The 24,939-nt window shown below is 52.9% G+C and overlaps 1 protein-coding gene across 4 annotated transcripts in view; it reads left to right on the plus strand.

The window, feature by feature from the left end:
• The first annotated feature begins 253 nt into the window (after nucleotides 1-253).
• The window catches only part of GRIK4 (glutamate ionotropic receptor kainate type subunit 4), a 306,356-nt gene continuing 281,670 nt past the window's right edge, over nucleotides 254-24,939 (plus strand). For all 4 annotated transcript variants that reach the window (XM_040483332.1, XM_040483335.1, XM_040483333.1 and 1 more), the window contains exons 1-2: nucleotides 254-385; nucleotides 5,917-6,048. In XM_040483332.1, coding sequence (XP_040339266.1) covers nucleotides 5,967-6,048 — 82 coding nt within the window. In that variant the 5' untranslated portion in view covers nucleotides 254-385; nucleotides 5,917-5,966. The remainder of the gene's footprint in view (nucleotides 386-5,916; nucleotides 6,049-24,939) is intronic.

Genomic DNA, 24,939 nt, shown 5'->3' on the forward strand with positions numbered 1-24,939 from the left:
ACATCTTGGGCGGGTAAATGGTAGAGCAGAGCTGGGGCTGTACATAGCATGTCTTCCCAGCACTCATGGGGCAGTGTGCCTGCCATCAGGCGCTACCTGCCACGGTGGACGGTGAGAGCTGGAGGTTCACAGGGGAGCCTGTGCCGTGGAGAAATTGGGTCAAGATTGGGAGTTCCTTGTGGGCAAGGGCTCCAAATGTAAGTCACGAGGGAACACTCCATGCTGACAGAGCCTTTTCCACATGCATTAGCTGACTGGATTCTTTCATTATTTCCACAGGTATTTTTTGAGTGCCTACTATGTGCCAGCCTGTGCGAGGCATTGGAGACACAGGTGGAAAATTCCAACGCGTTCCCTGCTCTCCTGGTGCTCATCACCCTGTGAGGTAGGCATTGCTGCTCCCATGTAAACCGATGAGGAGGTGGGCTTTGAAGGGAGCCAACTACTTGGGAGTGTTCCCTCAGTGAGGTTCAGAGCCAAAACCAGCCTGGCTTCCATCCAGGTGTGGCCCGATGGGCAGACTACCCATGTTGTCTAGAACCATGCCCTCAGTGACACAGCAAAGGGCTGTGTTTACATTCTCTGCCTTCTAGGTTCCCAAAAGTACCTTAGTGAGGCCTGGCTCTATTCAGGTGAGGACTGTCAGAGACCCTGGGAGATCCGAAGCCATACTTAGATACCTGCTTCGAACTTAAATTCTGCCCGAAAAGAGCAGTAAATGCTTGTTTCCCTCCCCATGCTGTGATTACTCTTTGCCCGGATCTATACCGTGATGTCTGCGTAGGTTGTTGGTTTTAACCGCAGCAAATGTACAAAATGTACGAGTCAAACCGGGAATTTAGTTCATGTTGGTGTAAACTCAGCAAATGCCTTTTTAAAAAATGCCTCCTTTGTTATTATTTTTTTAAGTAAACTGTCGCCAACGTGAGGCTCGAACTCATGACCCCAAGACCAAGAGTTAGATGCTCTACTGACTGCGCCAGCCAGCCGCTCCAGCAAATGCCTTTTTGATGTCATCTGTCCATTTATTCATTTGACCAATGTTAGTTGAGCACCTGCTATGTGCCAGGTAGCATGCTAGGTGCTTGTCATAGTCCCTGCCATCACTGCTGCTGGTTCTGTGGGAAGATAGCATCCTCGTAGCAGGTTGTGTGCCCTGATGAGGAATGTTCCAGGCCTGGTGGCAGCATATGGGGAAGGGATCACAGAAAAATAGAGAGGGGAGAGAATGCAGTTTAGCCTATAGAAACCCAGGCCACCACGGGTTGAGGCCATATCCGGTGTGGAAGCTGGCACAGAGGTGACATGTTTGAGAAGTCAGGGCTCAGGCTCTGCTAGAGTGTCAGGTGCAGTGGGGGGGCGGTAGGGACAGGTGAGCGGGAGCCAGGTCACGAAGGGCTTGCCTGTTGGAGTGAGGAGTTTGCCCTGGATCCCTGAGGCAGCGGAGAGCTCGGGGAGACTGGGCCTGGATGTGTCATGATCGTGGTTGCGTTTTGGTAAGAATCCCCACCCCCAGCCGAATGGGGAGCCACCCAGGGAGGGAAAGACCCGAGGGAAGGAGGCCAGGAAGGCTGCTATTGCCAAGGTCTGGGTCCCTGCCGTAGAATATCCGGATGGGGGGAGCGTGGGAGTCCATGGTGATGCAGAGAAGGTCACGGAGGCAGAGTTGTCGGCAAGTAGTGACTGCTCAGAATGGGGTGTGGGGAAGGAGCAATCTGGGGCGTCTCTCAGCTTTCTGGCTTGGGTGATGAGTGGGGTGTGGTGCCGCCTACAAAGAAGGAAGATATAGGAGAAGCAGGTGGTGCGCGTGGTGGAGAGGATACCTTTCGCCTGGGACGGGGAGCGTTTCAAGTGCTCTGCAACACCGGTGAAATTTCAGGAGGCGGCTGTATTGTGCATTCAGCAGAGCGCTGGGCATGGGATGCTGATTTAGAAGCCACGCCACGCAGGTGGTAAGGAGCCACAGGAGGAGGAGAAATTCCCCAGGGAGGGACAGTGGTAGTGGGAAGCGGGCCTTGGTGCAGTATCTCCAGGATCATGTCTTTTTTATCCCTAAATTATTTAAATGTTTTGGGGGCACGTGGGTGGCTCAGTCGGTTGAGCGTCCGACTTCAGCTCAGGTCATGATCTCGCGGTTCGAGAGTCTGAACCCTGCATTGGGCTCTGTGCTAACAAACAGCTTAGAGCCAGGAGCCTGCTTCGGATTCTGTGTCTCCCTCTCTTTCTCTCTCTCCCCCTCCCCTGCTCATGCTCTCTTTCTCTGTCTCTCAAATGTTAAAAAAAAAAAAAAAAAAAAAAAACTAAAATATTTTTAGTTGAGGGGGGGACTGGGTGACTCAGTCAGTTGAGCGGCTCAGGTCATGATCTCCAGGTCCATGAGTTTGAGCCCTGCATCGGGCTCTGTGCTGACAGTGCAGAGCCCGGAGTCTGCTTTGGATTCTGTGTCTCCCTCTGTCTCTGCCTCTCCCCTGCTTGCACTCTTTCTCTCTCTCCCTCAAAAATAAACATTTAAAAACGTTTTAAAAATATTTTTAGTTGTTAACGGCTGCCCTCTTTGGTTCTAAGACCAGATTCATCTAAACATTAAAATGAAAACAAGACCTGAAATTTCGTTGTGCTTTTTGGTAAAGAATCTGAAAGCTTCATCTTCTTGTGCTCGTATATAAGTGGTTAGGCTAGACAAGAAAAGCCAGTGGAGTCAGAGACCTGGCCAGCCCTGGCTTTGCCTCATAGCCACCATGTGACCTTGAACTGGGCACTTCACCTTTCTGGGGCTCAGCTTCCTCACCTGTGATAGAGTTTGTCCTGTGTGTTAAAGAAGAGAGAGACTGCGGAAAGAAGTTTGCAAACCAGTGAGCGTTACAGTCATGTAACACGATGGCTCTTTTTATTCCTGCAAGGTTTGAGAGGAGATTGTTTTCTCTCCTTTGTGCCCTGGGTTATACAGTCGAGGCTGAAGAACAGCCTGGGACCTCAGACATTGTGGTCCTCACACGTGGTCTCCAGAATTAGCTAGGCTTCCGCCACGAACGACGGAAGTCAGGCCTGCACGAACTGGGTGTAGTTGTGTCATCAAATAGAATTTACACAGGCTAATCTGACACCTATTTAGCAGTCTGAATAATAATTACCCTGCGGCGTGCTGATCGGGCATAAATGGAAGGCATTTGACATAAATGATTATGGTTAGTATTGCTTTTATATAGCCTAACCAGATTTTTACAGTTCTTTTCTCTTTGACCGTTTATTCATTTATCCATTCAACAAATATTTATGGCAGCTGTAATATATGCCGGGCCCTGTTCCGGGCCCTGAGGACAGAGGAACAAGATTTCTGCCCCGTCCCCCCTCCTTTGTTTGAGCTTGCATTGCACTGGGGAGACAATCACCGAACGATCAACTTCATCCATAATGAGTAAGGATGTCAAGCTTTTCTTGAGACGGTATTTGCCGTAATCTGTCATTGCACCAATACCCATGAATTAAAGGACAAAGATTCTGGGCCGGATTGGCCAACAAGCAGAGCTGTCTTTGCCTCTGAACTTTACCTTTATTTCCCTCTGACTCCCAATAGCAGGGTGATTGCTTGAGGCCTTCCATCGGACAAGTACAAACTGTGCATCTGCTGTGTAAAGTGGACTCTGGGGCTATAACAGCACGCTGGCAGCTGTGCTTGCCCTTAAGAAGCCCACACTGATCCCATGTGTGTGCACATAAAGGCAGCAGCAATGGGGAGACGTTCTGTCAAAGCCTCTCTAGGCCGCTGCAGGGGTACGTAGAGAGGGTCGGGATTCTGGCCAGGGGCAGGGGTGCAGGAGAGGAGAATCAGGCAGAGCGAACAAGGTATGCACAGGAAACTGCCAAGTGCTGGGTGTGGCTGGAACATTGAGTGTGTGTGGGGTGGAGGGGGATGTCGGTAAACAGACTTACCCGAGGTCTGTAACACACACACGCAAAAGTGAACGTAATCGTAAGTATAGAGCTCCGTTTTCACAAACTGAACACACTTGTGTAACCACCACCTAGAGTAAGAAACGGGACATCGCCAGCACCCCCAAAAGACCCCACCTGTTCCCATCCGGTCACCGCCCACCCTCAAGGGTAACCACTTGCTGGACCTCTAACAGTTGTACTTAAAAAAAAAAAAAAAAAAAAAAAAGTTTATTTTTGAGAGAGAGAGAGACAGTGCAAGCAGGGGAGGGGCAGAGAGAGGGAGACACAGAATCCGAAGCAGGATCCAGGTTCCGGGCTGTCAGCACAGAGCCCGACGCCGGGCTTGAACTCGTGAATCGTGAGCTCATGACCTGAACCGAAGTCGGATGCTTAACCAACCGAGCCACCCAGGCGCCCCCGTTTTCCTACTTTTTATAAAAAGAATCCTATTGGACGTACTGTGCTGTGCCTGGCTTCTTTTGCTCAAATCACGTTCGTGAGATTCATCCGGACGGTTACGTGTGGTTGTTGATTGTTGATTTTCATGTCCACGTTACATTCCATCATGCGAATGTACTCTGTACTTCTCCATTCTGCTACTGGCCATGTGGGTAGTTTCCAGTTTGGAGGAATCCCGAGCGCGCTGCCGTGATCATTCTACTCCATCTCTGGCGAGCATATCCATGCATTTTTGTTGAAAATACACTCCTTGTGGGGCGGCTGGGGCATTAGGGTAAGTGCAAAACTCCGGATTTCAAGAGCATAAAGACCAGTTTTTCTAGAGTCGTGTCCACGGGCTCCACATCTCTGCCAGCGTTCCGTGTACTGTCCTTTTTTTCGGTCCTTCCACTGGGTGCATAGTGTTATCTTACTGTGGTTTGAAATTGCATTTCCTGATGCCCAGTGAAGCTGAGCGCCTTTTCAAATGTTAAGAGACATTTGGATGTCGTTATTAGTGGGAGACCTGCTCTAGTCTTTTGCCCATCTATCTATTGGGTTGTCTGTCCAGGGGGTGGAGGAAGAATCATTTCATACTACTTTCCTAACCCAGGGTGACCCGGGATTGGCATAGCCAGGTGTTTCCTGGCCCCACCTTCACCCCACTGATGGGGTGCAGCTGGCAGGCTATCGACTCGGTTCTCAGGGTGTCCGAGAGGTCTCAGGGAGGTCCCCCCCGCCCCAGTCCCCTCTCTAGCTCTGGTTCTGACGTCAGAGGCCCCTGGAGGAAGAGGAGCTGGCGCAAGAAGGATGGGGAGGGGTTGGTTTTCAGCAGGTAGCAAGAGCAGGTGTGGAAACCAGCCGATGACCTGGTGTGCGTGCTTCTGTCCTCAGCATTTGCTGAGAACAGACCTCTCCCGCGTGTGCCAGGGAGGGACTGTTGTTGTCTAGCCTGGCCGCTTGTCCGGCGTTATCTCGATCTGCAGGACCGCTCTACCACGTGGCTGTTGTCCTGCTGGTCTTACCCGTGAGGACAGGGAGTTGGGTGGCCGAGAGAAGTCCTCAGGAAGGCCACCTAACTAGCGTGTGGAGGAGCAGGACTCGAACGCGGCGCCGTCCCCACTCCACTCCCCAGCGAGCGGTGCGTGTAGTGTGTCCCAGGGCCGTGGCGCCGCCTTGCTACCCCTCCCTCCTCTGCTCGCTCATGGCTCCTGCGTAAGAGCGGATGAAGGTTTTCATCCCCAGTTAGAGATTTAAGAACGGTGGAGCCCCGCGCATCATTTAGTCACCTTTACACCCGTGTGTCCCCGATCTGATCAGCGGGATGGAGTTAGAACCTGAGGCTTCTGTGGGCCTGGGGACAGGGAGGGAGGACAGAGGCCCGGAGCTGGCCTGGAGCTCTCCCACCGGCGGTTCTGGTGGGGCTTGCGGGCCCTCTCCCCGGGGGCCCTCTGGGCACCAGCTCTAGTCGCTGGGCTGGGTGGGTGGCTACCTAGCAGGGGCACGGGACTCACCTGCTCCCCACCCCTCCCCACTCTCTCGCAGAGTTATGTCATGCCCAGACCAGCAGAGGGCTCCATGAGGATTCATAGAAGATGCCCCGCGTCTCGGCGCCTTTGGTGCTGCTTCCCGCGTGGCTCGTGATGGTCGCCTGCAGTCCACACTCCTTGAGGATCGGTAAGTGCTGCTCATACGGCCCCCTGGGGACAGCCCAGCCCTGGGGGATGCCTCCTCCTGTTAATCCCAGGTGTCCACCGGGGACATCTGGCCCCACACTGTGCCCTCCTGAGTTTAGCAGGGCTAGGAGGAGTGGTGGCAGGGGGGGGCAGCCGACAGGCGCACAGCTCCGGTCTGGTCAATGTGCCCAGCCCCCTTGTGAGACTAAGGGTGCCAAGTCCCCAGTTGCAGTGTGTGAAAGGCTCGGCCTGGCGCATGAAGGGGCAGCTGTTAGGGGAAGGAGGAGGTTGGGAGGAGCTGTGGGGATTCCAGATCCAGGGCTGGAGATCAGGGAAGAGATGTCCCCTCCCCTCCCCAGAGAGTGTGCCTCAGATCAAGTCAGGGAGTGCTCTTAGTGACCCTGGCCAACTCCTTGGCAGGGCCCTTGACTTGGTATCTGGCTTGATTCTGGAGAGGGAAGGCAAGGCCCCTTCAGTGACACATGTTCTCTCCCTGGCCTTGCTGCTGCTGGGATGCCCACTCAAGGTGTGGGCAGGCAATGCTGCCACCTGCCCTGTCAGCGACCTCGTCCCTAGAGCGAGGACTGGGAGTGCCTGGGAAACCAAGTGCCTCTTCTTCCCCAGGACCGAGCAAGGCGTGTTAACTGCAGGCTGAGGCGCTGCTGATCTGGGTCCCAGGGACACAGCGTCAGCCTCAGGGACAAGGAGTTGGTTCAGTCTGGCATACACTGTGTGGTCTGATGGCCCAGGACTGACGTGGAGTGTCAGGGATTGGGGAATTGTGTGTGTGTATGGGGAAGGGGGTCAGTGGGGACAGAAGGGGGCACAGCAGTGAGAAGCCCAGGCAGGTGGGTCGTTGGTCCTAGGAAAGCTGGTTTAACAGCGGGACCCCTGGAGCAAGGCTGGGCAACAGCCCTGGAAGGTCTCAGACCTAGGCGAGTTATACAGACGGGTACCGATGCCCCTCTTCCCACACTGAGCTGCGGAGGGGGCGGAAATGGGGTAGTGTCAACAAGGCAGGATCCTAGATCCTAAACCTGAACCTGAAAGCTTTAGAGGCTGATACAGAAGGAAGCTATCATGACGCCGAGTCCCAGGGAATTGGCTTTAAGCTGCAGGATTTCTCCGGCTGCAATCAGGACTGGTCCACAGTCCCAGAGGTTGGCGTGCTGATGGTGGTTGGGATGCCCAGGGTGGGTAGAGGTGAGCCAGAAGCCGAGACCTGGTGAGACCATGCACCACGGGCCAGAGGCCGAACTGCATCTCAGCGAGCTGTCCCGTGTGAACTTGTGGGCTCATTTCGCCATGCATATGCAGCAGCAGCTGATTGGAATCAGAAATGCAGACAGGTGACTTAGTTCTTCCCCTCACCCTGCCCTCGACGCGCCACTCTGCACGCGTAGAGAAAAGGAATTAAAAAAACAAAACCTTCCCTCCCTCTTCCCCATTCGTTTCTACCGAAACTTCAAAACCTAATTTAATTCTGCTTAGCAGCAATGCAAAACGGTTCATCTCCTTAAGATGCTTAATTTATAAGATGCCTACAGTTATTCAGCATTTGCTGCGAGGTTTTCTCCCCCTCTCAATGAGTGGATAAAGCGGTAACCCATCAATTTCCATTTGTCGCTAATGGGAAGCGGAAAGGGATTGAGCCAGAAACGGCAGCGCCTCACGGCCTTGGCTCTCCTGACACTTGTTCTCTGGGAGGGAAGCAGAAAGAGGAGCTGACAGAGCCCTCTCTTGGCTGCTACGCTGACAACGGAGGGCTTCAAAGGGACCCTTCGTGCTCCCATACCCACCCCTGGAGCATCGCTTGTCCAGTTCTGTCAAGACTCTGTTGGCCCTCTGTGTTTTGGTTCACGCCAGGCCGCTTGCAGCCGGTTTCCAGCCAGGCTGGAAGGTCAAACCGGGCCCGATCCCCTGCAGAGGCCAGGAAGCGGAGTTGAGCCAACAAAGAGAAAGAAAAGAAAAGGGAAACCAGAGCCACAGTGCCAGGACCCGTTTTGCCGTCTCCTTGGTTATCCTGGGGGCCGGGAGCTTTTCTAAAAGTCTCCTGAACCTAATGGATGGAAAGGTGCTAATTACTGTGGGCTCCGGAGGGGATCTGGAGTGGGGCAGGGATGGGAAGAGAAGTAGGTCAAGAAAACAAGTAGCTGTGCTTGTCAGCAGGCAGCCCTGTGCACAGTGGGCTGGGCCAGCACGGGTGGCGGGGGGTGCAGGAGTCTCCCCCGACCTGCAGAGGGTGCTGTTCATGCCCTTTCCCGCAGGGTCACGTCTCCCTGCATTTGGTGATCTGGGCTCCTTCCAAACCCCTCCGCCTCAGGGTAGATCGCTCAGAGGGTGAGGCTGTGTGAAGGGGTGAGGAATCTCAGAGATGAATTGCCCGTCCTGTTCCATCCTCAGCCCTGCTTGTCCGCCGGTGACAATATGGATGTTTGTAAAGAGGCGGCCAGACCCATTACCGTGCCTGGGGACTGCTGCTTTTCATTCAAGTGAGGCACGGGGCGGGAGATACAGCCAAATTGTCTATTACGGTGCCCGGTGTTTACCCCCCGAATGAGGTTTTGGGTAAGAGAAAGGGATTTTATTTATGACTGTGAGGCTGCCTGCATAAATTCCCCAAACTCTCACACATATGTCAGCCCCCTTCAGTCATCTGTCTTCTGAAAATGCCTTTTGATTTTGCTTCTGTCCCTCTGGGTTCTCTGAGTGATGACTGTGGGAGCCACAAGTTAATAAGTGCTCAGAGAAGACCCCACCCCGTCTCTACAGCCCGTCATCCCTTCAGAGGTTCACCATCCTATCTTAGAGCCATGAAGGATTCTGAGGATCCCATTCTCCAAGCTGCTCATTTTATCCACGAGGAAGACGGCCTAAAGGGGACATCGCGAGTAGGTGGCCGGGCTGATGGCAGCCAGCACTAGAACCCAGTCTCCTGGACCCCTCTTACACTGCTTTCTTCGCCGCCCACTGGCGGGGTCCCCTGGCCACCGGGGAGGCAGATTCACCGTCAACAGGGTTGTCTCTGGTGGTTTTCTCCCATCCTGTTCCTGACATGAGCAAAGGTTACCCTTGCCCAGAACACATTAAGTACTCAATGTACTTAAGTATTGAGTACTTAGCTTTCCAAGTATTCCAGTACTCCAGGTATTGAGTATTAGCTTTCCAGACGGTCTCCTGTTACTCCTTCCTCGGCCCCTCTTTCAGCCGCACTGATTCGCTGTTCCCCAGATATACCAGGAAGGTGGACTCTGGGCTTTCCCCACCGGCCTCGCGGGCCTGGGACCAGCTCTTCCCGTTCCGTCTTCTCTGTCTGGAAAACGACCACCACTACTCTTATTTCTCCTCTCCTCCTCTCCCATCACTGCTCTCCCTGGCTTAAGTGGCTCTTCCTCCGCAGAGTCCTTTCTCGCGATTACCCCGTCCCTCCTGGGGAGAAATCGTCTCCTACCTGCCATTTTCCCATTCCCTGGTACTTAACGCCTGTTCCAGCACCTACTGTGTTGTAGCTATTTTGGCCTTTTCCCACCAGACTCTGAACTCCAAGGGCGATCGACCGTGGACACCCTTCGCGTATGCAAGTGTATCCCTCAGACTCAATGAATGGGATGTGCGGATGAGTCCCTGGCCCCTTGCAAGACCTGCTTCCCCAAGAACGTGCTTGGTATTGTCGTTTTAAAGTACCGTCTTCTGATCTTACGTATATACGCTTAAAGGCATAGACCTACTAGAGGACGGGGAAGAGAAAAGGAGAGAGAGGAGGAGGAGAAAATGTCCATCTGTCATTGACAATGGAGAAGAGGAGGGGGCTGAGGATCCTGATTGGGTTCCAAAGCAGATTTTGGCTGTAATGATAAGTACGGTGATACAGTTCGCCATTTATTAATTCGCTGGACGCGTGTTTGTTGAGTGCTCTGTGCCAAGCACTGAGGATATGGCGGCAGGATGACAATCACCAGAGTACCTCCCGCTCGGACAGGCTTTACTCTCTGCCGGGCACCGTGCTAATATTCACCGTGCTAATAATGTTAAAGATGAAGACACAAAGGCTCGGAGAGTTTAAAGGACTCGTCCAAGGTCACATAGATACTGAACTTTGAACCTGTCCCCAAAGCTGTCTCTTTCTACTCTCCTTCACTGTGGCTGGGACACCGCCGGGGACGGTAGGGATATCCCATTATCGGAGCGGTCATACTAACTCTCTCGTGTTCTACCTGGTAAAGGATTTGACAGATGGAGCCATTGCTGATGGAGTTCTAGCTTCTCGTCGACTCTTTTACCCGCAAATAATCTCCTCTGGGCACAGAGAAAGTCCATCTCACGGATGGGGAAACTGAGGGCTGGGATTTGAGAGCCTTGCTCGTCGTGGCACAGAAGTCCTAAGGAGTGTGGGTGGCATCCAATTGGAGCAATTGGATCTCTTTCTTGTTTAAAGTTTCCCTGGGTGGGAAAGTAGCAAGAGCCTGGATTTATTTGACACTCTGCCTTACTAGGACACCCAGGCACTTTACAACTACCATTTTTTACTTGGTTGGTTTCCCCCAATGAGCTCCAAGTCCTGGAGAGAGAACGTTAAACATAGAACATTCAAATGTTATAAAGATGGAGATAATAAGAGAACTGGGGGAGGTAAGAGGGAAGGATAAAAAACAGTTTGTTTGTTTTTTTTTTATCCTGTTCTGCCGTGTATTAAATATATCTGACACACGGAGGTCCAAATCTGCCAGCTGAATTCTGTGTCTTGCAAAAGATTCACGAGGGGGTGTTTTTGAGGAGGGGGCTCTCTTAATGTTGCCACGTGATGTGATTTATGGAATTTTGATGGGCACGTAACTTTTCATCGCTTTTCCAAATTGAGTCACCCATATAGGCCATCAATTGGTCTTTCACATTAGTGACAAATAGAAATTGATGACTTTCTCCTTCATCTGTCTCCGAGAAAGATTTCTGAGACACCGCTCTCTCCCCTGCCCAGCACCCTAGGGGATTTGTGTCTGCCTTATTACGTCCGTATTCCTGGGTCTAGCACCGTGCCTGCCCCGTAGTCATACTTTCTAAATGTTTGCTGGATGCATGAACTGATGGCAAGTTTTGAAACTTGAGCTGACCTGTCAGATTTCTCCCTCCCCAGATATTGGTCAGTGCTCAAAAAAAGCAAGCAGCTTTATTTAACAATAAGTGTATAACATGTAATTAGAAGAGTAAATATCTTACCAAAAAAGTCTGTGTGTGTGTGTGTGTGCACGTGTGTGTGTGTGTCTACAGCATGTATGCTTGTCCAAGGCTGTCTCTCCCTGCCTCCTGACCCACCCCTGCTGCTACAGCTCCAGTGGGGAGCAGGGAGCCTCAGCTGTATCTAAGCAGGCACCCAGGCCAGTGTTCTGTGTGGAGTCACTCAGCCCACGATGACATCACCTGCCTTCACCTGCAGCCTGTCTTCTTCCAAGAGCCTCACACAGGATGCCTTCAGGAAGTTTAAATTCTTAGCCTTTCCAGAACGCTTTTGTGAAGTACAGCTTCCGGCCATGGTCTCTTCTGCTGACGAGTGGGGATTGAATTTGGTACAGACGGGCTTCATTTTACTGATAAGAAAAACCAAGTTCCCAATCAGGTGAAAGAAGTTAGCAAAGGGCCCCTTTGGCAGGTGTCACAACTCCTGACTCCCAGGTGCCTGGTGGCATTTGTGCCGTGGTTTGCAGTGTTTAATGTGTTCTTACGTATGAATTCAAGTTCCCCAACAACCTGCAAGGCAGGTGGGAGGGAGCACATCTAATGGAAGAAGATCCTGAGGTTCCCAGAGTTTGTGACTTGCCCAAGCTCATACGGAGGAGAGTGGTGGTTTCAAAGGGAGGAGAGGAGAGGAGAGGGTACAGCCCAGGTGGTGGCTGAGCGGTTCTGGTGAGCAGAGGCAGTATAGACAGCCAAAGTGACAGAGTCTTGAATAGCTTGTTGGCAGTATTCTCTTGATGGGTGGGACCGAGAGCCACCAGAGGCCAGCGTGCCGACACCCAGGACCTCATGAAATCAGGCTGAGCTAAAGGAGATAGGCAAGTAAGTAGGAGATGTTGTGTTTTCTTAAATACATCGTGACTGATCTCTGGGACAACACCGGGAAAGGTCCCGGGAGCAGGGCTATCAGAGCGAAAGGATGGTCTGGTGTTCCTGGATTATGGCTAATTTTGTGTGGCTGCCTCTGGTCACTTGTGCTAGAACGGCCTGCTTCCCCCTGGGCTCTCGTTGTGCCCCTCACAGTGGGAGTGAATCGTTAGCAAGCTCTATTTGGGGGGGGGGGGTGTGGGGAGAAGGTAGAAATTATGGAAAGAAATTTGGATTTGTTGTAAAGAAACACTTGTTAGATGGACGGAATGACCCGTGCTGGGTACCGAGGCTTGTACAGCTGGAGGTGGCCACAGATAGTTTGGACGGGGATTTCAGCATCCAGGTGGGGGTTGGGCCTGTTACCTCTAAGCCCACTTTCAACCTGGGATTCTGGGATAGAATGCTTTGGCCTTTGGTCTGTTCTCCTACTCCCATAGGGAGACAGTCCATTATCATCATGTTCTCATTAACAGCCATTAATAAGCCTTAGGATGGAGGTGACCATCTACTGAACTTAGGCCATGACCTCATTTGGCCCCAGTTGCATGGGCAAGCCAGATAAGACACAGAGCCCTGCGGATTCTTTTCACTTCGTCAGTGGAAATTTGTCTAGGTGTTTCTTGTCTCCCTGCGGCCGCTGATGGGGGAGTCGGAGAAGCATGGGCACCAGTGGGAGCTGTTGCCAGATCTCAGCCAAGTGCCTGGGTGCGTGCGAGCCTGAGTGGGTGGGAAGCACAGGTGTGCACGAGCAGAGCCCAGACATCCCACTCGCAGCCTTGCGGCTTGGCTCCGGGCAAGACAGCGGCCACACTTACTCTGGCCTGCGGGAGGAGGCATGTGATCCGTACCAGCTTGACGGGGCCTGGGCCTTGGCTGCTGAGGAACGCTGGGCATCGGGAAGGATGCAGACACCTGTCAGGCTGCTCAGCGGCCCCCCCCGTGTCGTCTTGTGTGCTTCTTCCCGTGGAGCTGAGTCATGGGGTCCAGCTGTCATGGTGGCTGGGTTGGCGAGGCCCACCAAGCCCACGCCGCCGAAGAGGGCTGTGGAAAGGGAAGAGAGCCCAGACCAGCTGGGGCACAGCATGTGCCTGTGTTGGCATACCCAAGCCCCTGGCCGGGCAGATGGTGCCACTGTGCTAGATTTGGGAGGCGCTACAGCCCTGGCTGGGGCTCTATGACGTTGAGATTCTCTGTGTGCATTACCCTTCTCGGAGGAGAGGTTCACCATTCTGAAACTCTACCCCGAGGGCAGACATTAGCCACATGCTCTCAGCTCCTCTGGCTCCGTGTGCTCCTACTGAGGAAACCTGCGACTGGGGGGCGAGTGACCATCTGTGGCAACCCATGACAGGGTCCCTGTGGGTCTCTTTCTCTTCATCCCTTCTGCTAGGGGTCGCCCAGGTGTCTCCCATGGCTATTCCAAGTTTATCCGCAGCTGGCGGGCCAAGGGAGAACGGAGCCAGGTGTGTTGTGGATACCACTGGGGTTGGCTCTGGAAGGTTCCAGCATCGTGTAGATGTCGATGCCAGAGCGTGGGCTCTAGCCAGACTGCCTGGGTTTGAGTCTGAGCTCCACCCTTTACTGGTTGTGTGACCTCGGGCAAGCACTTGATAACTCAGTGCTTCGATTTCTTCGTCTATAAGGTGGGGCAACAGGAGTCCCACTTCAGGCATTTATGAGAGGCCGGTAAGTTGCCACACAGAAAGCACTTGGAACAGTATGAGGCAGAGGATCCGAAGCCGGCCCTGCGCTGTCTGCAAGCCCGATGTGGGGCTCGAACTCGTGAACCGTGAGATCATGACCTGAGCCAAAGTGGGACGCTCAACTGATTGAGCCAACCCAGGCGCCCTTCCCCTTTTCCTTTTAGCAGCGTTTTCTTAAAAGTAAAAAAAAATATATATTTATTTTTGAAAGAGAGACAGATACAGAGTGTGAGCAGGGGGAGGACAGAGAGAGGGAGACACAGTCTGGAGCAGGCCCCAGGCGCTGAGCTCTCAGCACAGAGCCTGACACGGGGCTCAAACCCACGAACTGTGAGATCATGACCTGAGCCCAAGTCGGATGCTTAACTGATTGAGCCACACAGCACCCCCCACCCCAACTTCCCTTTTTCTAAACCCTGCTTTAAATTCATCTCTTTCTCAGAGCTGAGAATCCTCACCTGGTTGGGAAAGCTCTTGCTTCCAGAATCTTCCATGCAAGTCGCACGAATGTTCCCGTGCTTGTGCGTGTGTCATCATTGATGCGTACCCATCTGTCCCTTATTTGAATTCCATCGACCCCACAAGCCGAAGAGCATCCTGATGAGCTCTGTCGTCCCCCCCCCCCCATCTTTAGGTGGGCTTCCCACGCTGGGATGATGGTGCCAGGTCCTGGCTAAGAGATTTGAAGGCTCTCCCATCTTAAAAACCACCCTAGTCCCACATCCCTCGTCAGCTAAGCCACTAATTCCCTCCTTCCCTTTACATGGAAACTCTGCAAGAGAATTGCCTGATCAAAGCTGCCTCCATTCCCTCTTCTCTCTTACCGTCTCAGTAGGACTCCCTCCCAGCACGTTGCCCCCACCAGGGATGCCCGCCTGGCTACATCCAGTCATCTGTCCCCAGGCCTCATCTTGCAGCACTGACGTAGCTCCTCACTCCCTCTTCCTCAAAACCTTCTTACTCTTGACTTCTGGCCACACTCCTGTCTTGATTCTTGCCCTGCCTTGCCGGCTCTTCCTTCTCAGTGTCCTTTGCCGGTTCCTCCTCAGCTCTCTGACCTCTGAATATGGATGCGCTGTAGGGTTCTAACACAGCTCCCTCCACACCCGTTCTTTTTTTAAATTTTTTTTTTTTCAACGTTTATTTATTTTTGGGACAGAGAGAGTCAGAGCGTGAACGGGGGAGGGGCAGAGAGAGAGGGAGACACAGAATCGGAAACAGGCTCCAGGCTCTGAGCCATCAGCCCAGAGCCTGATGCAAGCCTGACGCGGGGCTCGAACTCCCGGACCGCGAGATCGTGACCTGGCTGAAGTCGGACGCTTAACCGACTGCGCCACCCAGGCGCCCCTCACACCCGTTCTTTAGACACCTCATTCAGTCTCAGGGCTTTACGGGTTTATGGCTCTCTCCTCTCCTGTCCAGCTCCCACCTCTCCCCCAACTCCAGACTCCTGCACCTGCTTACCCTCCCCATGTGGATGGCTAAGAGAATCCCAGACTTGACGTATCCAGAATCGGGGTGTGGATTCCTCTCCCCGTGCCTGCTGCTCCTCCCATCTCCGCCATTTCATGAATGGGAGTGCCATTTGATCTGTTTGGGCTCAGACCCCAACCTTTGGAGTCACGCCTGACCCTGTCTTTCTCGGACGTCCTCTCCACCAGATAATCCCATTTGCTCTACTTTCCAACTCTCCCCCAGAGCCCAGCCACTTCTTACCACCTCACAGTTGCTTTCCTGTTCCAAGACGGTATTACCTCTCACCTGGGTCACCGCAAAGGCTTCCTGCTGGTTTCTCTGCTTCCCGCTTTGCCCGGTCACTTTTGTTTCTCAAAATGGCGGCAAGAATGGTTATTTCAGAACGTAAGTTGGATCCTGTCAGTCCTCTGTTGACCTCCCCAGGGCCTTCTCATGTCACGTCAGAGTAAAAGGAAACATCCTTCCAGCGTCCCACAAGGCCCTCCACGATGTGCCCCACTGTTGTGTTACTTTTCCATTTCCATCCCATTCCGCTCCGTCTCTTGCTCACTCCAGACCAACCCCGACCCCACGGGTTTCCTTGCTTCCTCTCAGACGTGCCAGGTATGCTCTCACCTCAGCGCTTTTGCATTTGCTGGGCTCTCTGCCTAGAACTCTCCTCCCTGGATATCTGCGTGGTCCACTGCCACCTCCTGCAGGCCACGCCCTGCCCCACAGTACCCCCTCTCTCCCTCGCTCGCTTGATTTTTTTCTATGGCGCTTATCACCACCTGACAAACTGGTCCTACTTGCTTATCGTCTGAGTCTTCCCGTCAGGAAAAGCCCTTTGTTTTGTTCTCTGCTACTTCCCCAGCATGTCAGATAGTGCGTGGTGTATAGAAAGTGCTCACTAAATAGCTACTGAACAAATGAATAACGTGGCCCCAAGGGACGCCCCAAAGGAGCTTCAAATTTGCCAGCTATTGGAAACCAGGGACGATGGTACTCTCCCTTGACACAGAAGCAGTTCTGAACAAGTGCCCCTTTCTGAGTGCTGGTTCCCTGTCCCTGTGTTCTCTGATCCCTGCAGCAAACCCCGGGTCCTGGGGCCAATCTTGATCCCATTCCGAGGAAGCCTAAGCCAGCAGTTTAATGACTCAGCATCACAGTGAATCTTGGCTGCTGGTCTTACTTCGTCCCCTCAGATCCAAACACCAGGCTGGTGACTTACAATCATCCCCCACCTGTGCTGCCACTGCGGTGCTCAAGTTTCTGTCCCGTCATCAAGTCTGAGACCTCACTCTGACGTGTTGCCTGTGCGCAAGCTTCCCTGCGCCTGTGGTCGGGCCTTGCTGGTCTCCGTCTTCTGAGAGCCTGGGGACCTGAATCTGGACCCAGCCTCCCGGCTGCGACCCTGCCACCTGCTTCCAGCTCTTTCCTGACGCTTCCGGCGTTGGCCAGCGTACCTGCCTATTGTCTGCCGACAGATTTTCCCGGTGCTGAACTCCGCCTGTCCACTTGTGCTGAGATTCACAAAATCTTGATGGTGGCAGGGACCCCAGTCTAACCCGTTCCACTTTGAGTAGTGCCGACTCTGGGTTTTTCTTTCTCCTGAGCCCACATCTGTCTGTCTGTGCCTTCCGCCTACTGTCCTAGCACTGCCCGTCCCTCAAGAGCATGCAGAGCCGGTCTCTGTTCTTCCCGGTGATGGCATTTCTGAGATCTGTAACACTGTCATTTCACAGCTCCTCCTGTCTCCCTTTTTTCCAGAGATGCATCATCAGTACCTTTGTTCCTTCCTTCTCAGCATCCTGGTCACCCTCCTCCGAATGGGTTTTCTTTTTCTTCTTCCCAGTTAGCATGTGGCCCCCAAATCACAGGCAGGCCCTCCCCTTAACTGCTTCCAGTCGAACACCAGCACCTGTTCCAGGCTGGGGGGGGGGGGGGTCTGGTCTCCAGGTTCAGAGCCCTTGGTGGACCCATTCCCACCAAGCCCTGGCTGACCAGTCTTTGGGCTAAAGGACGTTCATCTAGGTCGCACCTATGCCTGTGAAATGTCCCCCCTCTGGCTCTTCACAGGCTAGGCTTTGCTCTCAACACCCAGAGCCGGTGTCACTCCTGCAGCAGGATGCTCCAGTGTCACCTGGGTAAACACACCTGTGTTAGGGAGCCTGGTGCCGGAGGTTTGCTGAGTTGTCACCCCTGTGGCTTCTTCCAAGATCTGCTTTTCCCATCCTTTCTAGTACATGGTCTTTCAAGCAGGGAGTGACATGGGCAGGGGAGGGAATGCCACTTTGCTGGCAACACTCATAAATTCGCCCCAGTGGCAGGGATCTAACAACATGAGACTTTGAGCTTTCAGCTCACAGATGAAAGAACAGGGATTTTCCCCGAGATGACAGAAAAGAGAAACATACAGCCCTGGGGGCCTCAGCAGGAAGCTCTGCTAAGGAGTTGTTCCAAAGAGGCACCAGCCATCAGTTTGTGTGGGAGGAGGATTTCACCGGGTGGCCCCCAACCCCATCCCCCGCCCACCTGCCACCAGCAGCCACCTGGAAGTCTCAGACCAACAGACTTTGGGCAAGTGGGCGAGCTTTGCGAAGATCACCAGTAAGGAATTCTCCTTGCACTTTGTGGAGCCCTTGGGGTTTCTGAACCTAAAGGGACCTTTACCTGGAAATGGTGGTTGAATGCTAATTTCCCCGTCAGAGCCAATTTGGAAAAGCCAGAGAGCCAAAGGAATTAAGATTGTTAAGTGGACATAAGTGGAGTTCGTGGAAATGAGTGAAGGCGTCTGTGGATTGCCCCTATTGGAACTCTTCCCGTGTTTAATCAGCTTCTTCCTCATTGGCCCAGAGAGCAATGTTGGCCCCTGGGCAGGCGGGGGCCAAGCTCTCTTGGAGGGCCGCTGCTGTAGGCTTGGGGTGGGAGGCTCCCTTTTGGGTCATGAGCTAGTGCCTGTCTTACTGGGAAGCCATAAGGGCGGTCCCCTCGGGGAGCTTGGCGTTCACATTTGAGGCTTCCTATCCTGGGCACTGGGGAGCAAGTCGGCCTTGGATTAAAAATTCATGGTTATGACTCTCCCTTACTGTCCATATTCCTTTAAGCAAATTACACCACCTTTCCTGCACTCAATTTCCCATCTGTACACAGGAGATAACAGTTTGCCATTGGACGTTATTGCATTAATTGAGAGATGTGTGAAGTGCTGTGCCTGGTGTGTGCATCTAGTAATACGTAAGAAGCATTAGTTCATTTGTTTTTTGTTTCTTTAAAAACAGCAACAGTTTGCTCAGCGTTGTGGCAAACATCATCTTGGGTCTCGCCATGGGGTAACGGAATGCGGATGGGCTTTCCTGACAAAGTCAGAATTGAATTACAGTTTCAGCATGTGACCTTGGACACATTACTCGGCAGCGGTTTTCTAGTATAAAAGGGGAGTAATATTACTCAACCTGGATGATTGTTGAGGCTTATGTGTGTGATAACACATGCAAAATGGCTAGCATGGTGCCTGATAACTAATAGGTCAATAAATAATAGTTATCAGCAGTTCTATTAATTATTATTACTATAATCACAATTCTTACAACTGTAGTTTTCCTATTGCTGCCATCACAAATCACAATGAATTTAGTGGCTTAACCAAGAAAAATTCATTATCTTCCAGTCTGTAATTCTACAGTCCAGCATGGCTCTCGCTGGGCTAAAACTAAGATGTCGCCTGAGCTGTATCCTTGTTGGAGGGCTCTAGGGGAAAATCTGTTTCCTGCTCATTTGAGTTTTTGGCAGAATTCAGTGCTTTGCAGTTATAAAATCAAGGTTTCCGTTTTATTGCTGGCTGTCAGCTAAGGCTGCTCCCAGCTTCTGGAGTCTGCCGCATCCCTTGGCTCGTGGCCCCTCTCCTCCATCCTCAGAGCTGGGGGTCAAGTCATTTTCACGCGGCAGCTCAGCCGGGAAAGGCTGTCCGAGTTTAAGAACTCAGGAGATTATATTGAGCCTACTGGGATAATCCAGGATAATCTCCCCATCTCAGGGTCTATAACCTAAATCACATCTGCAACAGTAGATGAAACGTAACACACTGGCAGCTTCCAGGGATTAGGGGGTAGATGTCTTTGGGGGCCATTATTCTGCTCCTCTGTTTGGACAGCCTCCAAGACGGGAGGCCGAGCCACTGGAAAGCCTTCTCATGAGGAGTGCCTTGTTCAGGGGACAGTACCCGCGCTCGGAAACCGTCCCCAAGTCCAGTCCTCGGCCCACGTTGCCTGACTCCTCTCACGATCAGCCATCTCGCAGGAGAACCAGGCAGTTGAGAGCAGCCAAGCCCGTGCATTTCCTTGCTGGGTGGAGGGAGCTCGATAGGACGGCCAGGTGACTGTGACCGAGATTGTACCACATGGGGAGAGAGAGCTGGGAAGAGACTGTGCAACAGGAAGCCCTTCATCATGTTCATTTAACATGTCAGGGTTCTAAAGGAGTAACCTACAAGCTGAATGTCATTCTGAGGCCATGGTAGGTGGGCTCAGCTGGGCTTGGCTGGGAGGGCTGTGTTTATTTCCTGCTACAGGGCCCGGAGAGAATAACATCCCCCAGGGGCTCACCTGTCATCCTTCCAGAAAGGGACAGATCCTATAGTGCTTTGAGAAACAACATGATGTAGGAGGTACTGCTCTGGGCAAGGAATTTGGAGACCTAGAAGCTGGTCCAACCTGTCTCTCCATCCCCTGGTACTTACTGAATGCTTTATTGAATGCTGACAGCACCCTGCAGTGGGCCAGCCTCTTTGGAAGTGCAGGACAGAAACTGTTTGGTTAATGTTCTAAATAGGAAAAGGCGGGACTCTCAGACATGAAGGAGTTCGTAGGGCAGTACAAAACAGGGAGGCATCCAGGGCTAGAGGGTCAGCTCTAGAGTTAAACATGGTGACGGTGGTGGTCCGGGGGCCATGGGCACATAGGCATTTTGGGCTCGTTTTGCCTTTCCATCTCCCGCTTCCCTCCAGAATGGGCTCCATGGGAGGGTGATGGACCAGCCCTTGAGAAGGCCTCGTCACAGGAGATGGAATGACATTCATGTTTACCGAGCCCCTGATATGTGCCCATCACTTTCTATAGATTGCATAATTTAAATTTTGCGAGAGTCTCCAGAGGTAGAGTTGATGTCCGGTATTTAGGTACGGAAACCGAGGCTTGGAGAGGCTACGGTCACTCAAACAGAATCTGGAAGACCGTGGGTTTGAACCCCGGGTTTTTGGCTGCATCCCTCTATTCTGTCCACCACACCAGCCATCTCCCTTTCCTGCTCCCTGCTGTGGTGCCCCCCCCCCCCCGTGGAGCCCCTGGGGGAGGTGCGGGGAGAAGGTGGGCATGAAAAGGTTCACCCAAGACCCCTGGGACACCTCAGTTCTTTAAAGGAGCAGAAGGCAGACACGGTACCTGTGCCCTCCTCCGTGTCCTACCCTTGCAGGCTTCCTGTTCAGACATTTGGGAGAGAGAAATTAACTCCAAATTGAACCATAGGAGTAGCGCTGAAGGCACCTTTAGGCTAAAAATAAGACCAGAGGCTGTACTGCACAGAGGGACGAGTCTGCATGCTGCCTTTATTTATAGCCACTTATTTATTAGATTCCAAATGATGTTTAACCAGGAATCATATGGCAGTGATCTTTGATTACTTATGCGGCTAATGGCTGAACATATATTATTATCGCTATTTATTCAGCCCTGTTAAATGTACCGGGTGCTGCTTTTCCTGGAAGGCACCGAGAAAAAGGGCCTGGAGAATCCTTGAGAAGTAAGATCAGCAGGAGACCCCAGGGGAAGGAGAATAGAGGAGGTGGCTTGGCAGGTGGCCCCACGGAGCAGGCAAGGGGTCTCATCAAGAGTTTAAAAATTTTTTTTTTTTCAACGTTTATTTATTTTTGGGACAGAGAGAGACAGAGCATGAACGGGGGAGGGGCAGAGAGAGAGGGAGACACAGAATCAGAAACAGGCTCCAGGCTCTGAGCCATCAGCCCAGAGCCCGACGCGGGGCTCGAACTCACAGACGGTGAGATCGTGACCTGGCTGAAGTCGGACGCTTAACCGACTGCGCCACCCAGGCGCCCCATCAAGAGTTTATATAGAATGGGGCAATCCGTTGAGGTAGAGGGAGTGGTGATGGGGGTGAGAGGGAGTACTCTAAAAGGGAGAGAAAAGTTGGGGGTAAGATTTGGGCCTCTGGGGGGCCAGAAATGTCTAGGCTTATAATAATAGCAATGTTTATTGAGTATTTATTACATGCGAGGGACTGTGCTTTTCAAAATTATTTAATCTGGGGCACCTGGGTGGCTCAGTGGGTTAAGCATCCGACTCTTGATTTTGGCCCTGGTCATGACCTCACAGTTTGTGAGTTTGAGACCCGCGTCTGGCTCCGCGCTGACAGCATGGAGCCTGCTTGGGATTCTCTCCCTCTCTCTGCTCCTCCCCTGCTCTAACTCTCTGTCTCTCTGTCTCTCTGTCTCTCTCTCTCTCTCTCTCTCTCTCTCTCTCTCTCAAGGTAAATAAATAAAACATAAAGATTAAAATTATTTAATCCTGTTGTCATATCCATTTTACATAGATGAGAAAGCTGAGGCTCAGAGAAGTTAAATGACCTACCCAAGGTCACACAGCTGGTATGAGGCTGGAGCCCCGTCTGCCTCTGGAGACCATATGCCCGTTATACCAACCTGCCTGACTTCAAAACCAGTGCCCTTCTCCTCTTTTGACCAAGCTTAACTTCTTGAGTAAGCAGCTTAGGAAGAGAATGGAAAGCTTCTTGTCCGTGCAGACTGGAGTCCTTGGCTTCCCTGTGCTCTCCTGCGGTGCTTGACAAGCCATTCAGGATGAGATGTCTGCGGTCCCCAGGGTACAGGCCACTTACCTAACATAGACCTGGGGGGGCCCCTTGGGGAGGGGCAGGGAATGTGCCATTCGGGGTGCTGAGGAAAGGTTTCTCAGATGGGTGGACCCCATCCTGCCTAAACCACGGAGCGTGGCAGCCAAGACCATGGAAAGTGACAGGTGGCGGGGATCCTGGGCACTTCCAGGCCCCAACGCACCAGGATCCAAAGCCAAGGCTTCTCCGCCCGGATATTGGAGGAGAGCGGGACCTGCCTCATGGGGAGAACTTGGCTCACTGACCTTCTCAACACCCACTGCCACCCCTCCCAGCCCCTGGCGCCCTCCCTGTCACCTCACACTTACCCACTCTTTCGTAGTCTTGTCTTTCTAGAGGAAAGTGCAAACTTCTTTTCAGGCTATCTGAAGCCTTTGTAGGCAGGCTGCAGACTTTCCAGATGGTATCACCGTTCGGTACCACGCCTTCCTCCCCATGTCTGCCGCATGACCACTCACTAGCATGCCTCCCACCCGCTAGACACATGGGAGTCTCCAGAACATCCTTGCCTCTCAGGTGTCTGGGCCTTTGCTCCAGCCTTTGCCTGGAATGCTCACCCTCTCACCTTGCCGGCCGGTGGGATTTTAGTCATCATTCAACGGCTTGTTGACCCGTGAGCTCCTCCTGTAAGACACCTCCCTTTCCACCCTTTCTAGTTCCAGGACTTTTGCCTCTCCTGTGTACCCATTCCACGGTGTGTGTGACTCAAGAGACACAGCGATGGGAGCTTTTTAGGCATTGGTTTCTCATATTACCTGCACTCCCCAGGCCTTGCTCATAGCAGGTGGTAAATAAACATCGCTGGAATGAATGAGTAAATGAATGACTCATTCTTATCCTGGGCTGCTGTGGAGGAGGAATTTGTTCCACATGGGACCGTATGCCCACTGGCTTTGAAAATGGGGACATTGGGGCAGGAAACAGGGACTAAATGAGCTAAGTTATGCATCTCGAAATAGAACAGCAAAGAGCCTGGAACATTCTGGTTGGGGGAAGGGGAAACTGTTAACTGGCTGTGTCAGAGTTTGGAAGGGAGGAAGAGACCTGGGAGGGGATTTCAGGTGTGCCCTCCCCATGCCTCGTCCTATCTATCTGTCACTACAATGTGCTGCCTCCAGCCTTTCTAGTTATAGTGGAAGACGCTGCGTGAAGCATTTGACCTTTAGAGATTGTATGTGCTTGTGACCCGGCATCCCAGGGGCCCCCTGCCCTGCTTGGCTCCGATGCCCGAGCCCCACCCAGGGAGGTGCCACCCCACAATGGAGTGGGTTGGCCTCAGGCTTTGTCACCCTTTTACATCTTCCCTCAGTGGCCTTCCCTTTGTGCAGACACGGCCAGCGGCTGCCTGGGGGTTTGGCCAGATGCCAGGGGGCCAGGGGACTTGAAGAGAGGAGTCTCACAGGGTCAGATCGGGTTGGAGGGAGGGGTAGAGAGGGGTCGGGGGACAGCCAGGCTGCGGCGGGAACGGTGACTGGAGAAACTCAGGGCTTGGGAGGGAAACCCAGGTGGAGAACGAGTCCTGGGTTGCGGGAACTGCTGACTCTCTGGGCCTCTGTTTCTCAAGCCGTGGTCGCCTCCAGCCTGGGGTTCGGTGTTTCTGTGCAGTTCTCGTCTCTCTCGGGGCTGCAACAGATGCATCGTAACCTCCCTGCTGTCCGTTTTCTCTTCCCTCCCTCTCTTCATTCTGCCCCTCCAAGTATTTACTGTCCACCTGGGTCTGGATTATCCCCTGATTAAGTGCCATTTAGCTGTTGGCTGCCTGTTCGCTCAGTTTTATAGACACATTCAGCGTGGCACAGAGGCCAAGGCCTGATTTTGGAGAGGGAGGGTAATGAGAACAGAGCACAGCGGCGGCCCACTTAGATTGGATTTTAATAAAGTTTCCAGCTAACCTAAATCATCCTCGTCACGGGCCGCTTAGAGACCGCCAACCGTGCCTGTCTGCCCAGTGCTGCCTCCCCAGGCTGGGGCAGGCAGGAGAGTGCAGCACTGGGGCTGGGGGCCTCGAGGGGGGGAAGCCCTGTCGGAGAGGACGTGCCCGTCCCCAGCAGAGGACCCTCCTGGCCGGCAAGGGTAGGGCTGTGGTAAAGGCTCTCCGAGGGGAAGCCTGTGGCCTTGCTCTTGGAGCAGCTGTTAATTAGTTGCAGATGATGAGATAATTCATAAAAATTAGCAGTGATTTCCTTCATTGTGTTAATATCACCGGGCAATAAAACTGCTGTTAAGGATGACTTTTCTCTGCATCGAGGAGCAGGACGTCACGGAAAAAAAACAGCCCTCCACAGGGGTGGAGGGGGGGGGAGAGGAAAGCAGAATCGGGCAGAGAATGGCAGGGGGAGCGATTTCCAAGCTTTGGCTGCAATCATCAGGACGAAGTCAAATTGAAATGCAAATCCTGGTGTCTCTCAGAGCACTGGCTGGGAAGCCGATTTGGTGGTGTCACCTTGGCGTTGACGGGCAGACAGTCGGGGCCACGGGGAGGGCTTCCCTGGCTGCCCGGTGGAAGGAAAGATGCCAGCAACCAGAGGCTGTGGCTGCAGCCTCTGCCCCAAGCAGGGCCTTCCAGTTGGCCTGGAAACTTCCAGGAAAATTCTCCAGAGAGGGGACACACTTGCCCTTGAGGCCTATGAGGCATGATCTAGCCTTGACCCCCTCCCTCTCTCCCCGAGCTCTGCCCACACCGACCTGACACCAGTTTCTTCCCTGTGCCAAGA

This window comes from Herpailurus yagouaroundi, unplaced genomic scaffold (genome assembly GCF_014898765.1).
Source record: "Herpailurus yagouaroundi ecotype Mexico unplaced genomic scaffold, PumYag 161, whole genome shotgun sequence".
In the NCBI taxonomy this organism is placed as follows: Eukaryota; Metazoa; Chordata; class Mammalia; order Carnivora; family Felidae; genus Herpailurus; species Herpailurus yagouaroundi.